Genomic DNA, 27,438 nt, shown 5'->3' on the forward strand with positions numbered 1-27,438 from the left:
GCTTCGCTGCAGGAGGGACTGGTGCACTTCACAAAACAGATGGCGTCATGAGGAAGGACAATTATGTGGATATATTGAAGCAATATCTGAAGACATCAGTCAGGATGTTACAGCTTGGTCACAAATGGGTCTTCCAAATGGACAATGACCCCAAGCATACTTCCAAAGTTGTGGCAAAATGGCTTAAGGATAACAAAGTCAAGGTATTGGAGTGGCCATCACAAAGCCCTGACCTCAATCCTATAGACAATGTGTGGGCAGAACTGAAAAAGCTTGTGTGAGCAAGGAGGCCTTCAAACCTGACTCAGTTACACCAGTTCTGTCAGGTGGAATGGGCCAAAATTCACCCAACTTATTGTGGGAATGCTTGTGGAAGGCTACCTGAAACGTTTGACCCAAGTTAAAGAATTTAAAGGCAATGCTACCAAATACTAATTGAGTGTATGTACACTTCTGACCCACTGGGAATGTCCTGAAAGAAATAAAAGCTGAAATAAATCACTCTACTATTATTCTGACATTTCACATTCTTAAAATAAAGTGGTGATCCTAACTGACCTGGACAGGGAATTTTTACTAGGATTAAATGTCAGGAATTGTGAAAAACTGAGTTGATTTACTTGGCTAAACTTCCGACTTCAACTGTACGTAAAAGAGGGAAGTTTGTCACACTGTTAATTAAAGGGATACTTTATTTACTGTTCTATTGTAATATTTTTCCAATCTTGCCTTGGGCTCATAGCTGAACTTCAAAACATTTCTAATTTTCCGAATGCACTGTATATATTCAGACACCTTGACTTTCCATATTTTGTTACGTTTGTTGTGCCTTATTCTAAAATAGATTAATAGTTCCCCCCCCCCCCCATCAATCTACACACAATACCCCATAATGACAAAGCAGAAACAGGTTTGTAGAATTTTTAGCAAATTTATAAAAGGGGAAAAAAGGAAATCGTGTGTGTTCAGACACTTTACTCTATTTTATTTAACCATTATTTTACTAGGCAAGTCAGTTAAGAACAAATTCTTAATTACAATGTCCTACCAAAAGGCCTCCTGCGGTGACGGGGGCTGGGATTAAAAATAAAAAACAAAATATAGGACAAAATACACATCACGACAAAGGACACCACAACACTACATAAAGAGAGACCTAAGACGACAACACAGCGTGGCAGCAACACAACATGGCAGCAGCACAACATTGTAGCAGCACAAAACATGGTACAAACATTAGTGGGCACAGACAACAGCACAAAGGGCAGGAAGGTGGAGGCAACAATATATCACGCAAAGCAGCCACAACTGTCAGTAAGAGCGTCCATGATTGAGTCTTTTGAATAAAAAAAACCACTCAAATTTGAGTGGGGTTTTTTTGCAGCTCATTCCAGTTGCTAGCTGCTGCGAACTGAGAAGAGGAGTGACCCAGGGATGTGTGTGCTTTGGGGACCTTCAACAGTGTGACTGGCAGAATGGGTGTTGTGTGTGTGTGTGTTTGTGTGTGTGTGTGTGTGTGTGTGTGTGGAGGATGTGGGCTGCAGTAGCCTAGTGGTTAAAGCGTTGTGCCAGTAACCGAAAGGTTGCTAGATAGAATCCTCGAGCTGACAAGGTAAAAATCTGTCGTTCTGCCCCTGAACAAGGCAGTTAACCCACTCTTCTTAGGCTGTCATTGTAAATAAGAATTTGTTCTTAAACTGACTTGCATAGTTAAATAAAGGTTAAATAAAAAATGTAAAAGTAAGTATCTCAGATAGGGGGGAGTGAGGTCTAAGAGGATTTTATAAATAAGCATCAACCAGTGGGTCTTGCGACAGGTGTACAGAGATGACCAGTTTACAGAGGAGTATAGAGTACGGTGATGTGTCCTATAAGGAGCATTGGTGGCATATCTGATGGCCGAATGGTAAAGAACATTTAGTCGCTCGTGAGCACCCTTAGCTGCCGATCTATAAATTACGTCTCCATAGTTTAGCATGGGTTGGTATGTCATATGAATCATGGTTAATTTTGCAGCTGGGGTGAAAGAGGAGCGATTACGATAGAGGAAACCAAGTCTAGATTTAACCGTAACCTGCAGCTTTGATATGTGCTGAGAGAAGGACAGTGTACCATCTAGCCATACCTCAAGCTCGAAACCCTCAGCGGTAGTAATCACACCAGTGGGGAGAGGGGCATTCTTCTTAACAAACCACATTACCTTTTGTTTTGGAGGTGTTCAGAACAAGGTTAAGGGCAGAGAAAGCTTTGTTGTAGAGTGTTTAACACAACATCTGGGGAGGGGCCAGCTGAGTATAAGATTAATCTGCATATAAATAGATGAGAGCTTCCTACTGCTTGAGCTATGTTGTTGATGTAAATTGATAAGAGCATGGGACCTAGGAACGAGCCTTGGAGTACTCCCTTGGTGACAGGCAGTGGCTGAGACAGCAGATGTTCTGACTTCATACACTGCACTCTTTGAGAGCGGTAGTTAGCAAACCAGGCCAAAGATCCCTCAGACACCAATACTCCTTAGCCGGCCCACAAGAATGGAATGGTCTACCGTAGCAAAAGATTTGGCCAAGTCAATAAAAATAGTAAGACAACATTGTTTAGAATCACGGGCAATGGTGACAATATTTAGGACCGTTAAGGTTGCAGTGACACATCCCATAACCTGAGCGGAAACAAGATTGCATACCTGAGAGAATACTATACACTTCAAGAAAGCCAGTCAGTTGATTATTGACAAGTTCTTCCAATACTTTTTATTAATAGGGCAAAATAGAAATGGGCCTGTAACAGTTAGGATCAGCTTGATTTCCCCCTTCAAATAAAAGACGCACCGTGGCTGCCTTCCAAGCAATAGGAACCTCCCCAGAAAGGAGAGACAGGTTAAATAGGTTGGAGAGGCTTGGCGATGATAGGAGCAGCAACCTTAATGAAGAAAGGGTCATAACCATCTGACCCAGATGTTTTTGGGGGTTAAGTTTAAATCAAATCAAGTTTTATTGGTCACATTACACATGCTTAGCAGATGTTAATGCGAGTGTAGCGAAATGCTTGTGCTTCTTAGTTTCAACCGGGCAGTAATATCTAACAAGTAATCTAAATTCCCCACCAACTACCTAATACACACACATCTAAAGGTGTGAATGAGAACATGCACATAATAAGTATATGGATGAGCAATGGCCGAGCGGCACAGGCAAGGTGCAGTAGATGGTATGAAATACAGTATATACATGTGATATGAGTAATGTAAGATATGTAAACATTATTAAAGTAGCGTTATTTAAAGTGCCATTGTTTATAGTGACTAGTGATCCATTTATTAAAGTGTCCAGTGATTCGGTCTCCATGTAGGCAGCAGCCTCACTGAGTTAGTGATGGCTATTTAACAGTCTAATGGCCTTGAGATAGAAGCTGTTCTTCAGTTTCTCAGTTCCAGCTTTGATGCACCTGTACTGACCTCGCCTTCTGGATGATAGCGGTGTGAACAGGCAGTGGCTCGGGTGGTTGTTGTTCTTGATGATCTTTTTGGCCTTCCTGTGACATCGGGTGTTGTAGGTGTCATGGTCGTTTGCCCCCGGTGATGGGTTGTGCAGACCGCACCACCCTCTGGAGAGCCTTGCCGTTGAGGGCGGTGCAGTTGCCATACCAGGCTGTGATACAGCCCGACAGGATGCTCTCGATTGTGCATCTGTAAAAGTTTCAGTGTTTTGGGTGACAGGCCAAATTTCTTCAGTCTCCTGAGGTTGAAGAGGCGCTGTTGTGCCTTCTTCACCACACTGGCTGTGTGGGTGGACCATTTCAGTTGTGGGGGGGGTGCTACGTCTGCAGTCCTTGTTAGCAGGCTGCGACGGTGGCACTGTATTATTCTCAAAGCTGTGTTTGTTTTTGTAGTCCGTGATTTCCTGTAGACCCTGCCACATACGTCTCGTGTCTGAGCCGTTGAATTGCGACTCCACCTTTTCCCTGTACTGGAATTTCGCTTGAGAAGGGAATAAAATTGCACTGTTTATAAATGCAGCCTCTGGATATATAGTTTCCAGTGTACATAGAGTCGAGTGAAGTTCCTTGAGGGCCGTCTTGGTGTTCGCTTGAGGGGGGGGGGATGTACACAGCTGTGACGATAACTGACGAGAATTCTAGAGGTAGAATGGCCGACATTTGATTGTAAGGAATTCTAGGTCGGGTGAGCAGAAGGACTTGAGTTCCTGTATGTTGTTATGATTACACCAAGAGTTGTTTATCATAAAGCATACTCCCCCGCCCTTCCTCGTCTCAAAGAGGTGTTTATCTCTGTCGGCGCAATGCATGGAGAAGCCCGGTGGCTGAACCGATCCCGACAACATATCCCAAGATAGTCATGTTTCCGTGAAACGGAGAACGTTACAATCTCTGTCTCTCTGGAAAGCAACCCTCGCTCGAATTACGTCTACCTTGTAGTCAAGAGACCGGACATTGGCGAGTAGTATACTTGGGAAAGGAGAGCGAATCGCCGTTTTCGAAGCCTGACCAGAAGACCGCTTCGTCTGCCCCTTCTGCGCCGCCGTTGTTTTCGTTCAGCTGCTGGGATTAGACCCATTGTCCTGAGTGGTGGTCCGAAGAGAGGATCTGCTTTGGGAAAGTCGTATTCCTGGTCGCAAAATTGGTAAGTTGATGTTGCTCTTATATTCAATAGTTCTTCCCGGCTCTATGTAATAAGACTTAAGATTTCCTGGGGTAACAATGTAAGAAATAATACATAAAAAAAACAAAATACTGCATAGTTTCCTAAGGCCAAGCTACCATCTCTGTCGGCGCCATCTTACATTTAAGGAGCTCCTTTAGCACCTCGGACTCAGTGACCGCCTGCAGGAAGAAACTTTGTAGCAGAGCAGGGGGAAGAGGGGGAGGAGCATTGGGGATAGTCGCATTAGAAGGGGTGGGAAATGTTGGACGGGGAAGGAGTCATGGCAGAGTCAAATAGGAATCCTGACTTAATGAAGTGGTGATTAAAGAGCTCAACCATGTGCTCCTTGTCAGTAGCAACCACATCAACATTAAGGACATGGGCAGCTGTGAGGAAGAGGGTTTATTCCTCAGGTCTTTAACCGTTTTCCAGAACTTCTTGGGGTTAGACCCATAGAGCGACAGCTGCTCCTTAAAGTAACTAACTTTGGCCTTCTGGATAGCCTGAGTGCACTTTCTAATTTGCCTGAAAGAGAGCCAGTCAGCCTGAGTATGCGTATGCCGAGGAAATTGAATTCTTGAGGTGGAGTAATGCTGCCAGATGAAGGTCGAACCAGGGGCTGAACCGGTTTTTCATTTTTGTTGGTGCATATTTAACAATACCACTGAAAATATAAAAAAGAAGGTCCATGCGTCTTCGACAAAGGTGATCAAGCTGATTCTATACCAATATACAGAGGGCAAGTCATGAAGGAAGGCTTGTTCATTCAAGTTTTTTAGCAATCATCTATGACAAATCAGGACAGCTAGTTTCACTGAGCAACCATTACGAACACAGGCTGTAAAATAGTGATCACTAAGGTCATTACCGAAATCACCAGACTGATACCTATCAGGATTATTTGTAAGGACAACATCAAGGAGAGTAGCCTTTTCATGGTGTTTTGGAGTCTTCTTGTGGGATTGGTAATAATCTGAGAGATTCGGGGAGTCCCATTGCTTTAGGACTTGGTCAGGTGGTTTAACATCTCTGGGATATGTGGGACGCGTCCCACCTCGCCAACAGCCAGTGAAATTGCAGGGCGCCAAATTCAAACAACAGAATTCTCATAATTAAAATTCCTCAAATATACAAGTATTATACACCATTTTAAAGAAACTTCTCGTTAATCCAGCCACAGTGTCTGATTTCAAAAAGGCTTTATGGCAAAAGTACACCATGCGATTATGTTAGGTCAGCGCCTAGCCACAGAAAACCATACAGCCATTTTCCAAAGGAGAGATGTCCCAAAATGAATCACTAACCTTTGATCTTCACCGGATGGCACTCCCAGGACTCCATGTTAGACAATAAATGTGTGTTTTGTTCGATAAAGTTAATCTTTATGTCCAAAAACCTCATTTAAAATTGGCGCGTTATGTTCAGAAATGCATTGTCTCAAACAAACATCCATTGAAAGTGCAGAGAGCCACATCAAATTACAGAAATATTCATCATAAACATTGATGAAAGATACAAGTGTTTAACATACGATTAAAGCTAAACTTCTTAATGCAACCGCTGTGTCAGATTTCAAAAAGGCTTTACGGGAAAAGCACACCATGCGATTATGTTAGCTCAGCGCCTAGCCACAGAAAACCATACAGCCATTTTCCAACCAATGAGAGGTGTCACAAAAGTCAGAAATAGCATTAAAATGAATCACTTACCTTTGATCTTCATCTGATGGCACTCCCAGGTCTCCATGTTAGACAATGTTTGTTTTGTTCGATAAAGTTCATCTATTTGTCCAAATACCTCCTTTTTGTTTGCGCGTTTAGTCCAGTAACCCAAATGCACAAGGCGCGCTCACAAAGTCCAGACGAAAAGTAAAAAAAGTTCCATTATAGTTCGTAGAAAGATGTCAAACGATGTATATAATCAATCTTTAGGATGTTTTTATCATAAATCTTCAATAATATTCCAACTGGACAATTCCTTTGTCTTTAGAAAGGAAAGGGAACGGAGCTCGTGCTCATGGCCACGCTCGATATAATATTTTTTTTATATATAAACTTTTTTTAAACCTTTTTTAATAAACAATCCACTGAGTAAATCTAACATCCTGATTCTCGAGCTGCAACACACAGACATGTACATTGTTTGTGTCAATGGACATGGAGATTAATACGTCATTATTGGACGTAGCTACCCCATGTCTGCCCCTCCTGTTTGTTGTGATGCTGAGTTTGCCGACTGTCAGCTCGTACTTAAACACAAATCCCTTTTCGACTCTGTTTTGTGGAAAGGTAAACACTAATTGTTTCAAGCTAACTTTAGCGAACATAAGATGGACATTCAGTGGGTTCTAAAGTGCCAGCAGTTCACTCGCATTTGCTAGAGAAAGAAATGAAATGCAAATATGAAAAATAACTGGTCGCATTTGTGCGAGTGTGATATACATTTAATTCTGCGTCCCATTAGTTGCATTTTACATGTAACATTACGAGGATCACGTAACCTGAGACTGTAAGTGTAATTATGATCCTCGTCACAAAAAGCATTACCAAAGTATAATCTAAAATAAATATAAACATCTTGGCATTAAATGGAGTCTGGAGTTTAGAAGACTGCGCGATGAAGATTGAATGACTGCCCGGTTTTAGCTATAGAGGCAATGCTTCTAAAATGCCTTTGCACTAGATTTGAGATTTTATACATTTCGAAAATCTGAAATCAGACTCAAACAGTCAGTGTGCGGGGAGAAAGAGAACCCCGATTTGGCGTGTGCGTCTGGTACTCTAAAAAGTTGGACAGCGTTGTCAGGTCTGGAGATGTTCGATTGGGTTCAAGTCCGGGCTCTGGCTGGGCCACTCCAGGACATTCAGAGACTTGTCCCGAAGCCACTCATGTGTTGTCTTGGCTGTGTGCTTAGGGTTGTTGTCCTGTTGGAAGGTGAACCTTCGGCCCCAGTCTGAGGTCCTGAGTGCTCTGGAGCAGGTTTTCAATAAGGATCTCTCTGTACTTTGCTCCGTTCATCTTTCCCTCGATCTTGACTAGTCTCCCAGTCCCTGTCGCTGAAAAACATCCCCATAGCATGATGCTGCCACCACCATGCTTCACCATAGGGATGGTGCCAGGGTTCCTTCAGACGTGATGCTTGACATTCAGGCCAAAGAGTTAAATCTTGGTTTCATCAGACCAGAGAATCTTGTTTCTCATGGTCTGAGAGTCTTTAGGTGCCTTTTGGAAAATTCCAAGTTGTCTTTAACTGAGGAGTGCCTTCTGTCTGGCCACTCTACCATAAAGGCCTGATTGGTGTAGTACTACAGAAATGGTTGTCCTTCTGGAATGTTCTCCCATCTCCAGAGGAACTCTGGAGCTTTGTCAGAGTGACCATCGGGTTCTTGGTCCCTTCCCTGACCAAAGCCCTTCTGCCCCGATTGCTCAGAATGGTCAGGCGGCCAGCTCTAGGAAGAGTCTTGGTGGTTCCAAACTTCTTCCATTTAAGAATGATGGAGGCCACTGTGTTCTTGGGGACCTTCAAAGCTGCAGAAATTATTTGGTACCATTCCCCAGATTTGTGCCTCAACAAAATCCTGTCTCGGAGCTCTACGGACAATTCCTTCGACCTCATGGCTTGGTTTTTGCAAAGACATGCACTGTCAACTGTGGGACCCTATATAGACAGGTGTGTGCCTTTTCAAATCATGTCCAATCAATTCAATTTACCACAGGTGGACTCCAATCAAGTTGTAGAAACATCAAGGATGATCAATGGAAACAGGATGCACCTGAGCTCAATTTCAAGTCTCATAGCAAAGGTTCTGAACACTTATGTCAATTTCGTATTTCAGTTTTGTATTTTTCATATACACTGCTCAAAAAAATAAAGGGAACACTAAAATAACACATCCTAGATCTGAATGAATGAAATAATCTTATTAAATACTTTTTTCTTTACATAGTTGAATGTGCTGACAACAAAATCACACAAAAATAATCAATGGAAATCCAATTTATCAACCCATGGAGGTCTGGATTTGGAGTCACACTCAAAATTAAAGTGGAAAACCACACTACAGGCTGATCCAACTTTGATGTAATGTCCTTAAAACAAGTCAAAATGAGGCTCAGTAGTGTGTGTGGCCTCCACGTGCCTGTATGACCTCCCTACAACGCCTGGGCATGCTCCTGATGAGGTGGCGGATGGTCTCCTGAGGGATCTCCTCCCAGACCTGGACTAAAGCATCCGCCAACTCCTGGACAGTCTGTGGTGCAACGTGGCGTTGGTGGATGGAGCGAGACATGATGTCCCAGATGTGCTCAATTGGATTCAGGTCTGGGGAACGGGCGGGCCAGTCCATAGCATCAATGCCTTCCTCTTGCAGGAACTGCTGACACACTCCAGCCACATGAGGTCTAGCATTGTCTTGCATTAGGAGGAACCCAGGGCCAACCTCACCAGCATATGGTCTCACAAGGGGTCTGAGGATCTCATCTCGGTACCTGATGGCAGTCAGGCTACCTCTGGCGAGCACATGGAGGGCTGTGCGGCCCCCCAAAGAAATGCCACCCCACACCATGACTGACCCACCGCCAAACCGGTCATGCTGGAGGATGTTACAGGCAGCAGAACGTTCTCCACGGCGTCTCCAGACTCTGTCACGTCTGTCACATGTGCTCAGTGTGAACCTGCTTTCATCTGTGAAGAGCACAGGGCGCCAGTGGTGAATTTGCCAATCTTGGTGTTCTCTAGCAAATGCCAAACGTTAAGCACAACCCCCACCTGTGGACGTCGGGCCCTCATACCACCCTCATGGAGTCTGTTTCTGACCGTTTGAGCAGACACATGCACATTTGTGGCCTGCTGGAGGTCATTTTGCAGGGCTCTGGCAGTGCTCCTCCTGCTCCTGGTAGCGCCTCCATGCTCTGGACACTACGCTGACAGACACAGCAAACCTTCTTGCCACAGCTCGCATTGATGTGCCATCCTGGATGACCTGCACTCTCTGAGCCACTTGTGTGGGTTGTAGACTCCGTCTCATGCTACCACTAGAGTGAAAGCACCGCCAGCATTCAGAAGTGACCAAAACATCAGCCAGGAAGCATAGGAACTGAGAAGTGGTCTGTGGTCACCACCTGCAGAACCACTCCTTTATTGGGGGTGTCTTGCTAATTGCCTATAATTTCCACATGTTGTCTATTCCATTTGCACAACAGCATGTGAAATGTATTGTCAATCAGTGTTGCTTCCTAAGTGGACAGTTTGATTTCACAGAAGTGTGATTGACTTGGAGTTACATTGTGTTGTTTAAGTGTTCCCTTTATTTTTTTGAGCAGTGTATTTTCCAAAATTTCTAATAACCTGTTTTCACTCATTCATTGTGGGGTAATGAGTGGTGGTGGATGAGGAAAAAGTTAATTTAATCAATTTTAGAATAACGCTGTAACGTAGGAAAAGGAGGAAAAAGTCAAGTGGCCTGAATACTTTCCGAATGCACTGTGTGTACCTACTCCATCATTTTTCTGTTTGAGGTTCCATGTTAAATTATATATTATGATATATATTTATGTGCCATTATTTGTTTATTTGCTCAAATGCACGGAATACATCTGACATATCCAACAGAGTGTATGAAAACCCCAAGGCATGCCTTTAGCATGATTCTTAGATGGGAATGTCTTTGCTAGCTCATTACTCTTTTTTCATATTTCCCTCTCTCATTCTTCCTCCCCAGGTGACAGAGATCCAGGACTGGAGTGCAGCCAGCCCCCACAGTGCAGCCTACGTACTCTGGGACAACGGGGCCAAGAACCTCTACAGAGTGGGCTTCGAGGGGATGGTGAGTAAAGCACCACACACACACACACACACACACACACACACACACACACACACACACACACACACACACACACACACACTCACTCACAAAAGATCAGCTGTCAGTTGGTCTTTGTGTTTGACCACAGAGCCTGGGGTCTTTCTTGTGCTGCCAAGCCTTTGTGGTGGAGAGCCAGCCAGCAGCCAGGGCCCCATTGTGGCAGGCAGCTGGAAGGAGGGAGGGGATCTACATGAGAAAGGCAATCTGTTCCCTTCTTTCTTTATGAGGAAGAGAGCAAACATGGAGGTCAGCTTCAGTGGGTGGAGAGAAAAGGAGGGGTCCCACACGAGCCACAAATGACAGGCAGCGTGCTGATTGGTGCGGAACATTCCTGCTTTTTATGAACACGGCCAATCAGAGCTCTGGGTTGCGTAACAGATTTGTCTTTTGTTATTCTAATAGGTCTGGTAGGTTTGAGGGGTTAGGGTATACGGCATCTGATTGAATAAAGCAAGGGTTCTTAAGCTTTTTCATTCTGGGACCCAAATTAGAAATTCTATGTTTTCCTGAGATCAAAGCTCATGAAAACATGCCCCCTTTTAGGTACCCTAAGCGAGATTTGGTTGGGAGCCCCCCCACCTTGCAGGTAAAACATTTTAGTGCCCCCCCATCCCCTTGACGGTGGAGAGAAATGTATGTTTTTTTCCCCCAGCTATTTTTTTCCCCCCAGCAATTCTACCATTATGTGATGGAGCATAGAGAAAATGTTGCTGTTTTAAAGCAAGTTTTCTGCAATTCTACACATTTTGCCATGACTCATGTTATCTGAGTGAGACTAAATAATAAAATCTATGTGGGCCCCCTGGAGGTTAGGGCGCCTGGGCACGTGCCCTGCATGCCTGGCTAATTGAGTGACTCTGTGACTGACATAACGAAATAAAACATTTCAAACAATAAAACATTTTCAACATTTCAAACTTGCACCTTGTTTATTCTACTATTCTAAGTCTCAACAGTAAGCTGAAACAGACTGAGGTCCTAAAAAATAAGGAAAAACATTATTTAATTTTTTTACTCTGACTGGGTCTCGACCCAGAATTTAATAAAAAGGCTGAACTAAAGCACGGTTTGTATATGCTGCTCCCCCCAAATAATAAAAAAATACATATTATTTGATGTCCTGGTCATTGGTCAACCTTGCAGTTGGTGTTTAAATTTTCTGTTACTTTAACACTTTTTGTAACACGCTTTGACGTTATTGGTAGTAAGACTGCAAAAGAGCACTGTTGACGATGTCAAAGAAACTGCGTTTTGGTGCGCACAATCAATGTATTTTCACTTTTATTGACAAAGTAGTTTTTTTCAAATAGCATCAAAAACACACAGCCTGGTCTCTTGGCTTCACACATTTACCAGACTATGCATTTCCTCTTCCTTTTTCCTTTCCCTTCTCTTTTTACACATTTGTTTTGTGCAAAAGGGCATCAAAAAGAGTCAAGTTGGTTGATATCACAAATCTATGAACATGGCTACCATCCCAAATGGCACCCTATTCCCTTATAGTGCACTACCTTAGACCAAAAGTGGTCAAAAGTGGTGCACTATATAGGGACTAGGGTGCCATTTGGGATAGAACCGCTGTTAGTGAACCCTGCTGTGTCCCTTCATCTCCGGATAGATGTCTGCACTGCCTTGTAATCAGCACGGCTACCCTCTAACTATGTCACAGTGGATGCACATCCACATTTGAGTCATCACAAATGACATGATGCAGTGGCTTCTTTGCCCTGCCGAGCCAGAGCTTTGTAATGTAATGTTTCCATATCCTTCAGAGCCCTGAGGGTAATGCTGTTGTTGCCACGCTACCCTGCAGTAACTTTAACAGAGTGTCGCTGCAGTATTAAGGCAGTGTGATTTTACTGTCGCATTTTTCTGCTGCAGTTCTAATAGATTGAATCAAGTAGATAATTAGCTGACACTTTGTTCCCCCGTCTCTCCTTTTCAGTCGGATTTGAAATGTGTCCAGGATGCCAAAGGAGGCTCTTTCTACAGAGACCACTGCCCTGTTCTAGGTGAGTACTGTATTAGTAATCCGTTGCACTACACCTACCGTCAATATTGCACCAATTTCTCCCCAGCACAGTGTTCTGCAGTGGAGTCCAAGGGCATCAGGAGCATGTCCATGCCAGGCTGCAGTTACTGGTGGCATCCACTAGGTGGCACCACCACACAGATACAGACAGGACCAGGCTGCATGGAGACAGCTTGGGTGCAGTCACAGGTCACACTGGCACAGCATTCCCACAATCCCATCTCCTTGGCTGGGAAAATGATTATCTTCTCTCAGATTTTCCTGTCCAGGGATACCTGGGTTATGTTAGGCACCCGATGCAGCACTGCAGAAACCAAATGAAATAATCACATAAGGCTCTCCAGGATCTGATTTGTCCACCTTATTTTATCTTAATGAGACTAACCTAGATAAAACAAGGTTACATAGTGTAAGGAATGTACCCCCCGTACTGTGTAACCAGTATGTATTTCCCTTGCACTCTTTCCACAGGCGAACAGAATGGCAACAGGAACCCAGGCGGTCTGCAGATCGGAGACCTGGTCAACATCGACCTGGACCTGGAGATAGTCCAGTCCCTGCAGCACGGCCACGGAGGCTGGACAGACGGCATGTTCGAGACCCTCACCACCACCGGTACCGTGTGTGGAATTGACGAGGACCACGACATTGTGGTGCAGTACCCCAGTGGGAACAGGTGAGCTCTACCAGTTCATGATTCAGACCAGTGCACAAGCATAGGGGTGTCAGGTCAATCCAGTCATAACACAAGCAGCACCCTCTGTGTCATAACAAGAGTATGATATGGACTTGAAACGTATTTGGCCTAATGAAAAATATTTCCGACATGTCACAGAGGCCATCTGAAATAAAGCGTTACCAACGTGTGTTACAGGTGGACGTTCAACCCTGCGGTGCTGACCAAAGCCAACGTGGTGCGTAGTGGGGAAGGTGTTGCGGCGGGGGCAGAGGGCGGCAGCTCCCAGTTCCTGGTGGGAGACCTGGTCCAGATCTGCTACGACATCGACCGCATTAAACTGCTGCAGAGAGGACACGGGGAGTGGGCCGAGGCAATGCTGCCTGTAAGACAGACACACACACACACACACCCTTAAACCTCACAACTGGAGGGCCTATTCCATGGTGCCTGTAACAGACAAACACACCTTTTTAAAACCCTTAAACGGACATCTTTTTGTATGAGCAATAAAAACCAGAACTCGCAGCATCAGTGGTCAAAAGGAAGTGTTTCCTTCGTCAGCATAAAGGCATTTTTCTTTCCTCTCACCTCCCACATAACAATGACAGTATCGCTGGGGTGTAATGATATGTGATGACTATGGCAGAAACTAGGCTATTGTGATTTTAGGCTAAAAGTCTGTAAACTGGCATAATCGTAGATAGTCATTGCTTCATCTCATCAAATTGTATGTTACATCACACCACAATCCTCCAACGCTCCACTAAAACCAACACCCTCGACAGCTAACGAGCTTTAAAACCCAGTGATAGGTACTTACTTTGATCACTAGCCACTAATGGTGCTGCTCTCTGCCTGCCTGCTACAGCCCCCTATAGATGGGTTAGCTGTCACAAAAACGATGCACGCTCTTCAAAGGGGCAGAAGGCTGTGTGTTATGGTTCTGGATGGGCAGATAGCTAGCAACAATGACAAACTACTATGTGTGGGAATCGTAAGTAGCTCGTTGGATCTTGTTCTTGATACCATGTCTTGTTTTGACTGTCACTCCTATGCTAATATGGCAAACATTTGCTTGCTAGCTAACCAACCACTGTAATGATGGGTTTGAGAGACAAGCGCTCATTGTGCAACTATGTTTTCAGTAAACATTGGAGACAAAATAAAGTTGACAAGTTGTCAACAATCTAAGCCAACCCCGTTTGTTTTGCCCCATAGTTGCGCACGCAATCGTTTTGTTCCGAATATAACTATTATTTTGTTCCGTTGCAATTTTCCGACCAGCAAAATAAAGTTCTGAACCGGTTCAAACCCCAAAAAGTACTGGTTGATATTGTTCCTTTTGATACATCTGAAATCTTTTTATTTAAATTTTTTCCTTTAGCTCAACATTAAATGACTTCACCAATCAAGTGCAATAGTTGTTCACATGCATTGGACAGACTAGTGTAGGGCGACTGAAATGTTGCGTGTGGGGAGAGAGCAAGAGAGGGTGGAGGAGAGGAGGCTTGGCTTGAAGCGCAGTGCATTTTATGTGATTTACATTATCTGAATTACGCCCACACCAACGGAGAAGCGGCTGCTATGGAGAAACTTTGAATGTCTTTGAACTTCTGAGAGTTGGCTTAACGTTGGACCAGCATTTGCTAACAAGCTTGTGTGTGCGAAGCGGCACCATAATTAAAATAAAAACATTTCACAAATCCCATGTGGAACGTGATATCTATAGTATCCTCAACTGTCATTGAAAAAGTGAATCCGTTAATCTCGGGTAAAAAAAAAAAATCTATCTCCCTAATTTCTGAATCACGCATAACATCAGTAGGCCATAGACAGTAGCCTATACTTTGGAAAGGGAGGTGCAGGTTCAGGTAACCTACACGTGTACACACTGGCAAAGATTTTAAACTGGCAGGTTGACACTGGAATTAGTTTCTGAGTGACATTGAGGACTTGCATAGGCACTTTGTTGCGTTTTTTGTTGGAATGAAAAACAAATGCCCAGAACCTAAAAGAACAAGTTGTTTATCTTCTCCTCAATTGTCCGGTGTTGGTGATCGCTTTTTGTTTTTAGCCGGTGTGGGCGTTAGCTGCAATAGCCCATCCGTGACCAGGACCGACGAGTTGTGCGTTCCGAGATGCCGTTCTCCACACCACTGTTGTATCGCGCCGTTATTTGACTCTTTGTGGGTCGCCTGTTAGCTTGCATGACTCTTGCCATTCTCCTTCGACCTCTCATCAACGAGATGTTTTGGCCCACAGGACTGCTGCTGACTGGTAGTTTTGTGTGTGTCTGTCGCACCATTCCCGGTATACCGTAGACACTGTGTGAAAAGACCAGGAGGCCGGCCAGTTTCTGAGATACTGGAACCGGCGTGCCTGGCACCGACGATCATACCACACTCAATGTTGCTTAGGTCGCTCGTTTTGCCCATCCTAACTTTCAATTGAACTGTAACTAAATGCCTCGATGCCCATCTGCCTGCTATATATAGCATGCCACGGCCACAGGACTCACTATCTGTTGGCGCGAACCGTTTTCGTGAACAGGTTGGCGTACTTAATAAACTGGCCACCGAGTGCATATTGCAACATAGTGTTTGTCTGTTTTAATATTGACATTAGCATACTATGTAGAAAAACGCAGTGTGTCGGCCATGCATTCTATCTAGTATGCTGAAGACTGTGGATATTGGAACGAACCGGCGAGACAGCCAGCAAATCCCTTTCATTACTCAACTTGTACGGCGTTTCAGTGGAAGTATTTTCTGGTGTGTGTCCCTTGACGGACATCAACAAGGTCCCAGGTAATTGGCTATATAGATGAGGAATAAGTCTGCCGTTCGCTCAGCCGTTCAACTGCCCTTCCCTTTGAATGAATAATCAGAACAGTGCTTTTAGTCATCTGTGATTATTCTTTCCTGTCATGTTTTTGGAAAGGAAGGGCCAAGTCTTTCTTCCTGGAAGAGGAACGAAGGGTTTTATAGAAATTAGATGCACAGACACACGGCATCTCTTTTTTTGTTGACTTTTTTTTTGGGGGGGGGGGGGCATTTTGCTTATGTTTTCTATATCTTTGTTATGTCTTAGATCATTTACCCTCCCTTTCTTAGACACCAGAATGCTCAAAGGAGTTTCAGAATTCACTTCAATAATCTTCAGTACTTAAACGCTCCTTCATCGCAGCACTGGTTTGTCTTCAAAGACAAACTAACAATACGATGTGTATATGCTCTTTTGTGATTGTAATGAAAGGCTGTAGCAATGTAATAATGTATTGTTTCCCTCAGACCCTGGGCAAGGTGGGCCGTGTGCAGCAGATCTACTCAGACAGCGACCTGAAGGTGGAGGTTTGCGGAACGTCATGGACCTACAACCCTGCTGCTGTCACCAAAGTGGCCCCCGCTGGCTCAGCTGTCACCAATGCATCCGGAGGTAGGCAGGACACACACACAGTCAGAACAGACACATAGAAGATGTGCGTGCACACTGAGATACACAGACCATAAACTCATATTTTTTCCCTATCTGCTTCTAGCCCGTTTATAAGTGGGCATGCACGTACACTGACCACTCGTGCACACCACACACATTCTTCACTCCTTGGATCTAGAGGATGAACTTGGAACGTTTTTTTTTTTTCTCCATCTGTGTGTAGAGCGTCTGTCTCAGCTGCTGAAGAAGCTGTTTGAGACCCAGGAGTCTGGTGACATCAATGAGGAGCTGGTCAAAGCAGCAGCCAATGGCGACCTGGCCAAGGTGGAGGACATCCTCAAGAGACCTGACGTGGACGTAAGTGATCCCTGCATTCAACACAGCTTCAGGGTTTAATTTAGTCCCATTTTTGTTTTTCTCCCTAAGATCTATTTATTGCAAATTGAGATTGCAAAATAATTCTATAAAGAAAGACATTTCTCTAGGTCACAGGTAAACATTCTGATGTGCCTTCTATACAGCACCATTTACTGCAGCCAGTCACAGCCATTTACTTCACACCTCGTCTTTAAAACATTCCGCTCCGGCCCAGTGCAAGCATCCAGGGCATTGGCGTGCATTGCAGTGCTTGCTTCGTTCACCGTCTCGACATGGTGAACATACACCATGTTCTGGTCTAGGGCCAATTTTCCACGTTACTAGGACAACTCTGGGGGCTAGTTATACGATACAGGTGGGGCGCAGAGTTTTTCCTTGTCAGGGGGCCACAGTCAGGAAAAACTCCTGTCCCTTTTTGTGATGCATCCTTTACATCAACCAGGCCAACAATCTTCCCCTAAGGAGAGCTGTCTGCGCTCTCCTATTTCCTATTGCCTTTCGAGAGCTGCTTAGAGTTGATCATCTTAGCGTTCTGCAGCAGTCTCAGCGGCAGTGTGTGTCAGTGCTGTGAGGGCTGGCCAGGTGCCCCGGCGCCTTTCAGTGAAATTATTGCTTAAAGCTCGGTGAGCTGTGCCAAGTGATCTGCCCGCCAGGACAAGGCACGTTCTGTGACTCCCAAAGGAGCCTGCATTAATATTAATGCCCTAAGTATTGCAGTACTGCAGTTGGCAATGAAATACACACGCATATTTGTCTTCTGTTTGCAAGTGACGAGGCAGTGCACCGGATAAACTCAAAATACAAAAACGCACAAACACACGAACAGTGTTATATTGTGTGTTTTGTAGGTGAACGGGCAGTGTGCTGGACACACAGCCATGCAGGCGGCCAGTCAGAACGGACACGTGGACGTCCTCAAGCTGCTGCTGAAACACAACGTGGACCTGGAGGCCGAGGTTTGTACATCCAACAGTCCCTCCTCAATGCTAAAATCAATACTATAGTCCCCTCTCAGTACTCATATATTTAAACTCTCCTCAATACCAAAATGAACAGAGAAACCACTTTAGAGAAACCAATCCCTCTCTCTTTTTCCGTACCCAGTCTACCTATACAGGTCTCGCGTCGTACTCTTAAAAAGCTGACCTGGTCAGTCATAGTTACACAGTGATGTAAACAGTGGAGACATCGGGTCAGTGTGTCAGTCTATGTATAATATTCCTCCCAGGACAAGGATGGAGACCGGGCGGTGCACCACGCGTCCTTCGGAGACGAGGGCTCTGTGATCGAGGTGCTGCAGAGAGGCGGTGCAGACCTGAACGCCAGGAACAAGCGCAGACAGACGCCCCTGCACATCGCTGTCAACAAGGGCCATCTGCAGGTGGTCAAGACCCTACTGGACTTTGGCTGCCACCCCAGCCTCCAGGTAACCGCTCAGACACACACACTCACGCACACAGATGAGTGAGTACATGTATACATGAGTAGACTGTGTTTTGAGTCTTCAGCTGTAAACCGTGTACTCAGAAGTGAATTTCATGCTGGTGCGGTGTTGACAGGTACGTTTTCATTGATTTTGATTCACCCATAAATTGTACTTCTTGTTTTCTTTTGGTCTGTGATATTTTATGTTTGACCCTAAGATGATAAATGCTCTGTAGGGCATTGGATATTTCTACACAAATTGTCCCCGATTTTTAGGAATGAGTTGTCCCTTCAGTGAATGTACAAACATTCATGAGATGGGAGTTTGCAGATACCTGCTTTGGAGCGCTGTCATGTATCCAACCTCTAACCAAATATTTGGGTGGATCTCGCTGCACTCAAGGGTTTAGGTGAAATCTATATGGGTGTTGTTAGTGATAATGGGTGTGGTGCAGGTGGTCAAAGTGACGTTGGTATAATGTCGCCCCCTACAGGACTCAGAGGGAGACACCCCCCTACATGATGCCATCAGTAAGAAGAGAGATGACATGCTGTCTGTGCTGCTGGAGGCGGGTGCAGATGTCACCATTACCAACAACAACGGTTTCAACGCCCTGCACCACGCTGCCCTCCGAGGGAACCCCAGGTACAACCCTGATACTTATCTGGCCCTAACCGCCAAGCCAGGGCTGATGATGAAAAAAGTCAATGTGGAAATCTGCCTTTTGGCTTCACAGGAAACCAAGTGAATGGAATGGGAAGCCCTGGCGTCTATACAGTTGCGTTTGTGGCTTGCCAAGTTGAAGTGTTTCAAACACGTTTTACTTTTATTGATTGCAAATGAACAAATTGAATGAGACTGCTAGAAAATGGCTTATGACCACACTGAACCGCAAATGACTTTTTGAGGTTGATGTGTTTGTTTCTGACTGTTAGACTAGGCAAGTCTACGGCCTCTGTCAGTAGCCTCCTCGTCCTTGGCCACGTCTATTTCTAGCTCCACCTGGTTGCTTCTGCTCCACTCTGTAGCTATGGGCTATTCTCATGCATGAGACACACATTAAGGCAGGTAGCTCAGCGAGACTACAATATACCGGTCACACACACACACACACACACACACATACACACACTAGCCGCTGCCATTGTGGCTTGGCAGTAGGTCTGGCTCATGGTGTACGGTCTGGTCAGGGCTAGCTAGGGGACATTATCATTCCCCTTAGCTGATACACATTCCATTGGCACGAGGACAGAGGGAATTGGGGTCAGAGGGCTCTGGCGCACCTGCTATTTCAGCCCTGCCTGACATAGTCTGGTATGGTGTAGTCCACTGGGAGTGGCACAGACAGCAGCAGCACACTGGAATACAGTGGAATAATAGTGGTATAACACTGGAATACATTAAGCCCCCCTGAGTCCTCCTATGGCACTGCCTGCAACTCATAGATAGCCAGTTAAAACAATAATCTGGATTGCAATCGGCGTGCCTCGCTGTGCCGGCCTGCCTATTACTGCATAAGCCTTGTGGCCTCAGTCAGGCGCATTGAAGTCATTTGTCATAATGCGGTGATTTAACCAGTTAATGGCATCAAAAGATGGGAGACAAATGTTTCTGTTTTTCTTCTTTTTTTGTTTCATATGAATCTTGAACTCTGAGTGTGTTTCAGTCCAGGCAACTGGACTGAGTGGACTCCCATTGTACTGTACATTAATGCTCTGTACATTGCATTCCCTCCAGGGCCTAAGATGTACTTTTTTGTTGTTGTTATTGCCATAATTACATAACACCAAAAAAAAACATGACCATGCTTTGTAATGTTTCTAAAACCAGTAATGTGGTAAATTGCTAAATGTTCAGTCTTTCAACCAACATTTTATCAGATGAGAAAATGTTCTGCTGCCCCTTTAAGAGCGGGTGGTTACCGTGGTAACGGGGCCACTTGAGTTGTGTGTGTGATTTTGGATCTGACTAGTAGTAGACGGCGACTCTTTGCTTTCAATTGAAGCAGCAGATTCAAACCAACATCGAAAAGCAACCAAGCTTGTGAACAAAACAATGTAGTAGCCAAGAAACACGAGGACCAAGTCTCACTTCATTGACTTTAGAGTAAATTAGACCAACTGTTATGCCTGTGCGCAGTGCCTCCAAAAGTGAATCTATCAGCATTGAGAAGGGTGCAATTACGGCCCGGTACACAGCAGGAGGGAGGCGGTGTCAAACTAGCTAGTACACAGCAGGTGGGGGTGACACCTTGTGCTAACTAGCAAGCTAGTTGGGGCGGTTCATGAAGGGACCAATGGGGTGGGGGGGTCAGATGCAGGAACGCCCACATGCAAGAACGCCCCGAATTGCAGGCTGCAGTTGCACGCCATTGTCAGCACTTAACTTAGTGCGCAAAGCTCCCTAGCCAGGTATTGTTGCTGCGTGAGGTGGGATACAGGATTCCTATTTCTTTGGGCGATTAGCAGCTGTGAAACAAAATGGCCGAAATTAGCACGTGCTCATACTTGACTTTTGACTGTTATTTGCAAATGTGAACGTAATGCTCGCACTGTGGAGCCCTGCATATTGACCACCCGCCTACGTGGCTGGTGAAATAGACATCCCTACCCGCCAATATCTTAATCTACCCACATTTGGCAGGTGTTCATTTTATACCCTGATTCCCTCCACCAGTGTGTAACAGTGGGAGTTGTCAGTCTTATATCAAGTGTACAGTAAAGGTGAAAAGTGCTGGAGTCAGTATTTGTTACAGGCCAGGGCCCGTGTTGTTGTGACCTGCTGCCTTGCTTTCCACCCAACCTCTGTCCCCCTCGCCTTCAGAGAAACCAAGATGTGTACGTCGATTTCACACTCAAGCTCCTCCACAATATTGCAGAGAGAGAGAAAAATGGCCGTCTGGACTCGAGCACGTCTTAAACCCCTTGAAAAGGACGTCTCCCTTGGTTGAAGTGAATGTATTTATTTTAGCAGTGCTTTAATGCAGTGGCTTTTGAGTCCTGATAGAGTGCTTGGGTCTGGGAGTAGGTTTTGACTGCAGTAGTAGTGTCGTGTTCTTCAAAAGCACCCTAGGTGGTTGTCAGACGAAGTTTAGTGGCCGTCAGTGGCGATGCCAAACCTTTGAAAATAGGTCGGGAAATGAAATCCTTTCCCTCGAAATATCTGTCGGGTGGTGTTTGTTCAGTTGAAATGGTTATTGTTCAGTGGTACATGACTCAAGCTTCTGTTCAGGCTATTTATGTTCAGTTATGGATGAATACTTCCTGCCACGGGATGTTCTTGTATTGATTGTACTTATAATCCAAGTTGCATGTCTTGTGCATCATCTGGGACCAGAGAAACAAATCTGACAATCCCTCCATGTACACTAAATAGGACACCCATCAGCCATATGTTCAGACATCAGACAGTAATGGCGGGCAGCCAGTGTGCGTGTGTGGTAGTGCCCTCCAGGTGTGGGTAAATGTTGTTGAGGATGAAGGGGGGGACGACGACACAGGAGGAGTTGAGGTGACAGATGAGTCTGGCATCTGGCAGTGTGTGTGGAGTGGAGGCCCAAACGCGGAGACAAATAAACTGTACCAGCAGGGGCGCCTGCTAATGCGGGAGCTAAACTATATATCACCGCTGTCATTACTCACCCATACCGCGTCAAGTTTTGTATGTGCTTGTCTGAGAGATGGAAAGGGGGAGAGAGGGAGGAAGATGGATGAATAGAGAGGGAGAGAGATTGAAAGCAGATTGAAATGGTCGTGTTTATATATAAAGCAACAGGTTTTGTGAGTCAGTTAATTGCGTCTTTTACAATTAGTGTGTAATTTAGGCTACTTGGTAAATAGGAAGAGTTGAGGTGACACCTTTTTTAAATTGAGTATGGAGGGTTAAGCTTGCGTGTGTACGTACTGTGTGTGTGTGTGTGTGTGTGTGTGTGTGTGTGTGTGTGTGTGTGTGTGTGTTTACTGCTGCTTCTGCCGCTGACGGGGGACTGGTTCCTCTCAGCAGCTCTGGCTCTGTCTGGCTGGAAGGCGCTCGCTTCTACAGCACTGTAAACAATACGATTAATAACCTGTGAGTCATAAACGGTACGGGGCTCCAAACAGAGCAGGCCCTGCAGTGTCAGACCAGACAACTCCGCCACCTTTTTACACGCCTCTCACCCTTTTTTAATACAGCTCTCAACATCCCCTTTAACGCTACAGTCTGGGATCTGGGAATCTGTTTAAGGGTCAAGTTGCCAGGACACGTTTTTTTTTTTCTTTTTTTCTCCAAATTGCATAATGTAGCTTTAACGCACCAACAAACGGATAGGACACCCCGTATAGTACTAATTACCTGACCTGCTGGGTTACCAGGCGCACACACCGGTTCACTCTGCCAGAACTAATGGAGACTAGAGAGAGGAGATCGCTTCTACTGTTGGTCGTTGTAACGGGTCATAATTATTTCAAAAATATATTTTACAGAGGCCTGTAGTGAAGACTGCTGTGAAATGGTTGTGTTGGATGTTTGTTTGGTTTCTGGGATTCGTTGCTGCTGCTGCAGGGCAGACATTTCTGGAATTACAATGAGGGTTTTACCACCTGAAGTAGGTACTTTAAGATTAGCTTAATCTGACTGGGAGACAATTGGGATTGAGACTGTTATGCTATTATTACCAGGCTAGGTTCACCTCCAGGGTTGTTGTTTTTTTATCGAAAGGGGCTAAGGTGGTCGGCCTGTCGGCGCGCCAAACTTTAGAACATTTTATAGGCCCCCGTCTTGGCGGTGTAGATGAAGTTAGCATTTTTGAGACAATTTCCTGCAATTCAAAACAATTCTCCATGGAGCTGAGACATTTTTGCTGTTTTTAAAGCTAATTTAACTGCAATTCTACATTAGAGCTGAGTGAGAATGTTAGTTTTAAAACTAGTTTCCTGCAATTATAATGCTGCGTTCTTTTGCTCAAACATAATAACAAAATGAATACTGCCTACATAAAGCCAACAAATAAAAAATTGCAGCCTGCAGGTAGAAAATATCCTGATTTAAAAAATAAATATCCTATAAATGACATTGGCTACGTAAGTCCTGTCTGCAATGAACTTGAAACGTTGTATCAACTATTAAGTTGGGTCCAGACCTGAAGTTTGTGCTAGCAAACTTGCAACATTGTACAAAATATTCTGGGCCCTCACTTACCCTGCAGTGAGCATTTGCGTTAAGGATACGAAGCAGTGCTTGATTTGGGCAGGTGCTCACCAGAGCGGAGTACCGGCACCTCAAATGTTCTACTGCTTGAGCTCCTGTTCCTCTTATAGAATATCAGCTCAAAAGTATTATGGAGCTCCTGCACCTAAATATAAACAGTGCCAGCATCCAAAATGAGTACCGGAACCTATTTCAATCCAAGTCAAGCACTGATATGAAGTTATCAGTTTGGCCTATTTTATGACATTTCTACTGGATCAGAGCATGACATTTTTTCCGCTTTCACGCTGAGTGGTTATTGAAGGGAAGAGGCCTACTTCTGTGTGTGTGTGTCCTTACTCAACATTGACAGGAGCACTCCAAACAACAAAAGACAATGACTAAATTGAATGAAATGAACCAAAACCTGTTTCTCACAAGTATATCATAGGTTGGGCACGCTCCAAACAATGTGTCCACTCAGACAATGAGAAGACTGGAATAATAATGTTGAATGCATTTAAATAATTACCGTAACCAAAGCAACAAACATTGTAGATTAGAAATGATAGGAATTAATGGTAAATGTACTACAGGGGATATATGTAATGGGGAATTGATATACACTAACAATCAAACGCAAACAATTGACATAATGAAGTTATGAAACAATGAATGTGCACAAATTGGCGGGAGAGAGCGCATTCTGGAGAGAGAAGGGCATTGTGCATCTGGGTGCATGGTCAATCCGACTTCAGCGTTGACCATGCAGCATTTACGGTGATATGGCCTCAGCAGATGTCAAGGTCATTCATACTTCTTGCACGTCACGGAGCAGTGCAGAGCTACCGTCAACCAATCATGTCAATGCGAAGCTATACAGAGCCTTCTGCATTGTTACAAAATTTTGGCGATGCGGTACGGAGCTCGATTTTGCATCTGCATGTCTCTGGAGGCTCCGCAATTGCGTCACACCCTCAATATGGAGCCTCCGACAATATTTTTGTATAAAAAATAAATTGGCTTTTAGTCTAGGCTTCCGCGATGGGTTAGTTCACTACTCATTCCAGGGTTTTTCTTTATTTTGACTATTTTCTACATTGTAGAATAATAGTGAAGACATCAAAACTATTAAATAACACACATGGAGTCATGCAGTAACCAAAAAAGTGTTAAACAAATCCAAATATATTTGACTTTCAAAGTAGCCACCCTTTGCCTTGATGACAGCTTTGCACACACTTGGCATTCTCTCAACCAGCTTCATGAGGTAGTCACCTGGAATGTATTTCAAGTAACAGGTGTGGCTTGTTAAAAGTTAATTTATGGAACTTCTTTCCTTAATGCGTTTGAGCCAATCAGTTGTGTTGTGACAGCGTAGGAGTGGTATACATAGGATAGCCCTATTTGGTAAAAGGTCATATTATGCCAAGAACAGCTCAAATAAGCAAAGAGAAACGACAGTCCATCATTACTTTAAGAAATGAAGGTCAGTCAATCCGAAACATTTCAAGAACTTAGTTTCTTCAAGTGCAGTCACAAAAACCATCAAAGCACTATGATGAAACTGCTTCTCATAAGGACTGCTACAGGAAAGGATGACCCAGAGTTACCTCTGCTGCAGAGGATAAGTTAATCAGAGCTACCAGCCTCAGAAATGGCAGACCAAATACATGCCTCACAGAGTTCAAGAATCAGACACATCTCAACATCAACTGTTCAGAGGAGACTGCGTGAATCAGGCCTTCATGAATTGCTGCAAAGAAACCACTACTAAACGACACCAATAATAAGGACAGACTTGCTTGGGCCAGGACACACGAGCAATGGACACTAGACCGGTGGAAATCTGTCCTTTGGTCTGATGAGTCCTAATTTTAGATTTTTGGTTCCAACTGCTGTTTCTTTGTGAGATGTAGGTGAACGGATGATCTCTGCATATGTGTTTTCCAACGTGAAGCATGGAGGAGGAGGTGGGATGGTGTGTGGGTGCTTTGCTGGTGATGCTGTCAGGGATTTTATTTAGAATTCAAGGCACACTTAACCAGCAACAATGAATGTGCACAAATTGGCGGGAGAGAGCGCATTCTGGAGAGAGAAGGGCATTGTGCATCTGGGTGCATGGTCAATCCGACTTCAGCATTGACCATGCAGCATTTACGGTGATATGGCCTCAGCAGATGTCAAGGTCATTCATACTTCTTGCACTTCACGGAGCAGTGCAGAGCTACCATCAACCAATCATGTCAATGCGAAGCTATACAGAGCCTTCTGCATTGTTACAAAATTTTGGCGATGCGGTACGGAGCTCGATACCACAGCATTCTGCAGCGATATGCCATTCCATCTGGTTTGCGCTTAGTGGGACTTTCATTTGTTTTTCAACAGGACAATGACCCAACACACCTCCACGCTGTGTAAGGACTATTTCACCAAGAAGGAGAGTGATGGAGTGCTGCGTCAGATTACCTGGCCTCCACAATCACCCGACCTCAACCCAATTGAGATGGTTTGGGATGAGTTTGACTGCAGAGTGAAGGAAAAGCAGCCAACAAGTGCTCAGCATATGTGGAAACTCCAAGACTGTTGGAAAAGAATTCCAGGTGAAGCTGGTTGAGAGAATGCCAAGAGAGTGCAAAGCTGTCATCAAGGCAAAGGGTGGCTACTTTGAAGAATCTAAAATTTAAAATATATATTTTGATTTAACACTTTTTTTTGTTGCTGCATGATTCCATATGTGTTATTTCACTGTTACAATGTAGAAAATAGTCAAAACAAAGACCCTAGAATGAGTAAGTGTGTCTAAACTTTTGATTAGTACTGTATGCGTTTGTTACTGCTCGACTAAAACAATCTCGGTCGACCAACAGCCTAACGACCAAACAGTTGACGAGTCGACTAATTGGGGTCAGCCCTAAAAAATATATGGGTCGTTATCTTTTCTACGTACTTTATATCCGTTTTAGTCATTTAACTTTACACCGAATGTGTTTTTCCATCTCTAAAATGTATTAACTTAACAATGTTTGGATTTAGGCAACCCGAAAAATACTTAGGCAGGCCACGCAAGGATTACAATGGCAGAAAAATCCCTGACTTGAAGTTGTGCAAGGCTACTCGTAGTTCAAGGATAAAGTATAACGTTTTGCTGTAAACGGTGGTCTCGGACCGTGACATGCATAAGACGATCGGAGTCATGGAGATGACCAGGTGCCCTTCAGTCTTGATGATGGCGGTCTTTGACCTCTACGTGTTGATAAACTCTTATGATGAACACTATGATTATTGCTTTAGACCGACAACGCAAAATATATCAACTTTTTTGCTGCGTCCAGTTTATTTAATGATCTCAAGAATGGCGTGCTCATGATGGAGTTTTATGTCTGTTTTTATGTGGTGAAGCCAAAGACAACATTTCTAATTCTAACTTTCATTTCAATAAATCTTTATTGTTCTTGAGCGGCTGCAGCTGAAAACGTATTTTTTTTTATTTTTATACAAGCTAATCAAACACTTTAGGCTACTTGTGGTTATAATAGTATAATGGCACAGTTGCAATAACCACTCAATTACAAGTGCAACCCTTCTTGTTCTTCATAGGCTTATATTTTGTTTTGTTAATTTAACACCCGTGTCCCTTTTATAGATCACAATTTCAACCAGATGTTGGCCCATTTGAGTCACTTATAGCCATGGCTTTAGGGTGTGTGATGTCACAGCTCGGTCAGGTCAGATTGACATTAAACATGAAAGCCAAGTGTGATGCAATTCTGTATGTGAGAGACCGAGTAACGG

The 27,438-nt window shown here is 44.3% G+C and overlaps 1 protein-coding gene across 5 annotated transcripts in view; it reads left to right on the top strand.

Moving 5' to 3' along the window:
- mib1 (MIB E3 ubiquitin protein ligase 1) overlaps positions 1-27,438 on the top strand; it is a 103,223-nt gene that overhangs the window by 23,026 nt on the left and 52,759 nt on the right. For all 5 annotated transcript variants that reach the window (XM_014191774.3, XM_014191775.3, XM_014191778.3 and 2 more), the window contains 9 exons: positions 10,381-10,485; positions 12,473-12,539; positions 13,031-13,235; positions 13,434-13,620; positions 16,529-16,673; positions 16,897-17,030; positions 17,900-18,007; positions 18,280-18,477; positions 18,971-19,122. In XM_014191774.3, the coding sequence (XP_014047249.1) occupies positions 10,381-10,485; positions 12,473-12,539; positions 13,031-13,235; positions 13,434-13,620; positions 16,529-16,673; positions 16,897-17,030; positions 17,900-18,007; positions 18,280-18,477; positions 18,971-19,122 (1,301 nt within the window). The remainder of the gene's footprint in view (positions 1-10,380; positions 10,486-12,472; positions 12,540-13,030; positions 13,236-13,433; positions 13,621-16,528; positions 16,674-16,896; positions 17,031-17,899; positions 18,008-18,279; positions 18,478-18,970; positions 19,123-27,438) is intronic.

The sequence above is a fragment of the Salmo salar genome, chromosome 03 (assembly GCF_965601325.2).
Source record: "Salmo salar chromosome 03, fSalSal1, whole genome shotgun sequence".
Classification (NCBI taxonomy): domain Eukaryota; kingdom Metazoa; phylum Chordata; class Actinopteri; order Salmoniformes; family Salmonidae; genus Salmo; species Salmo salar.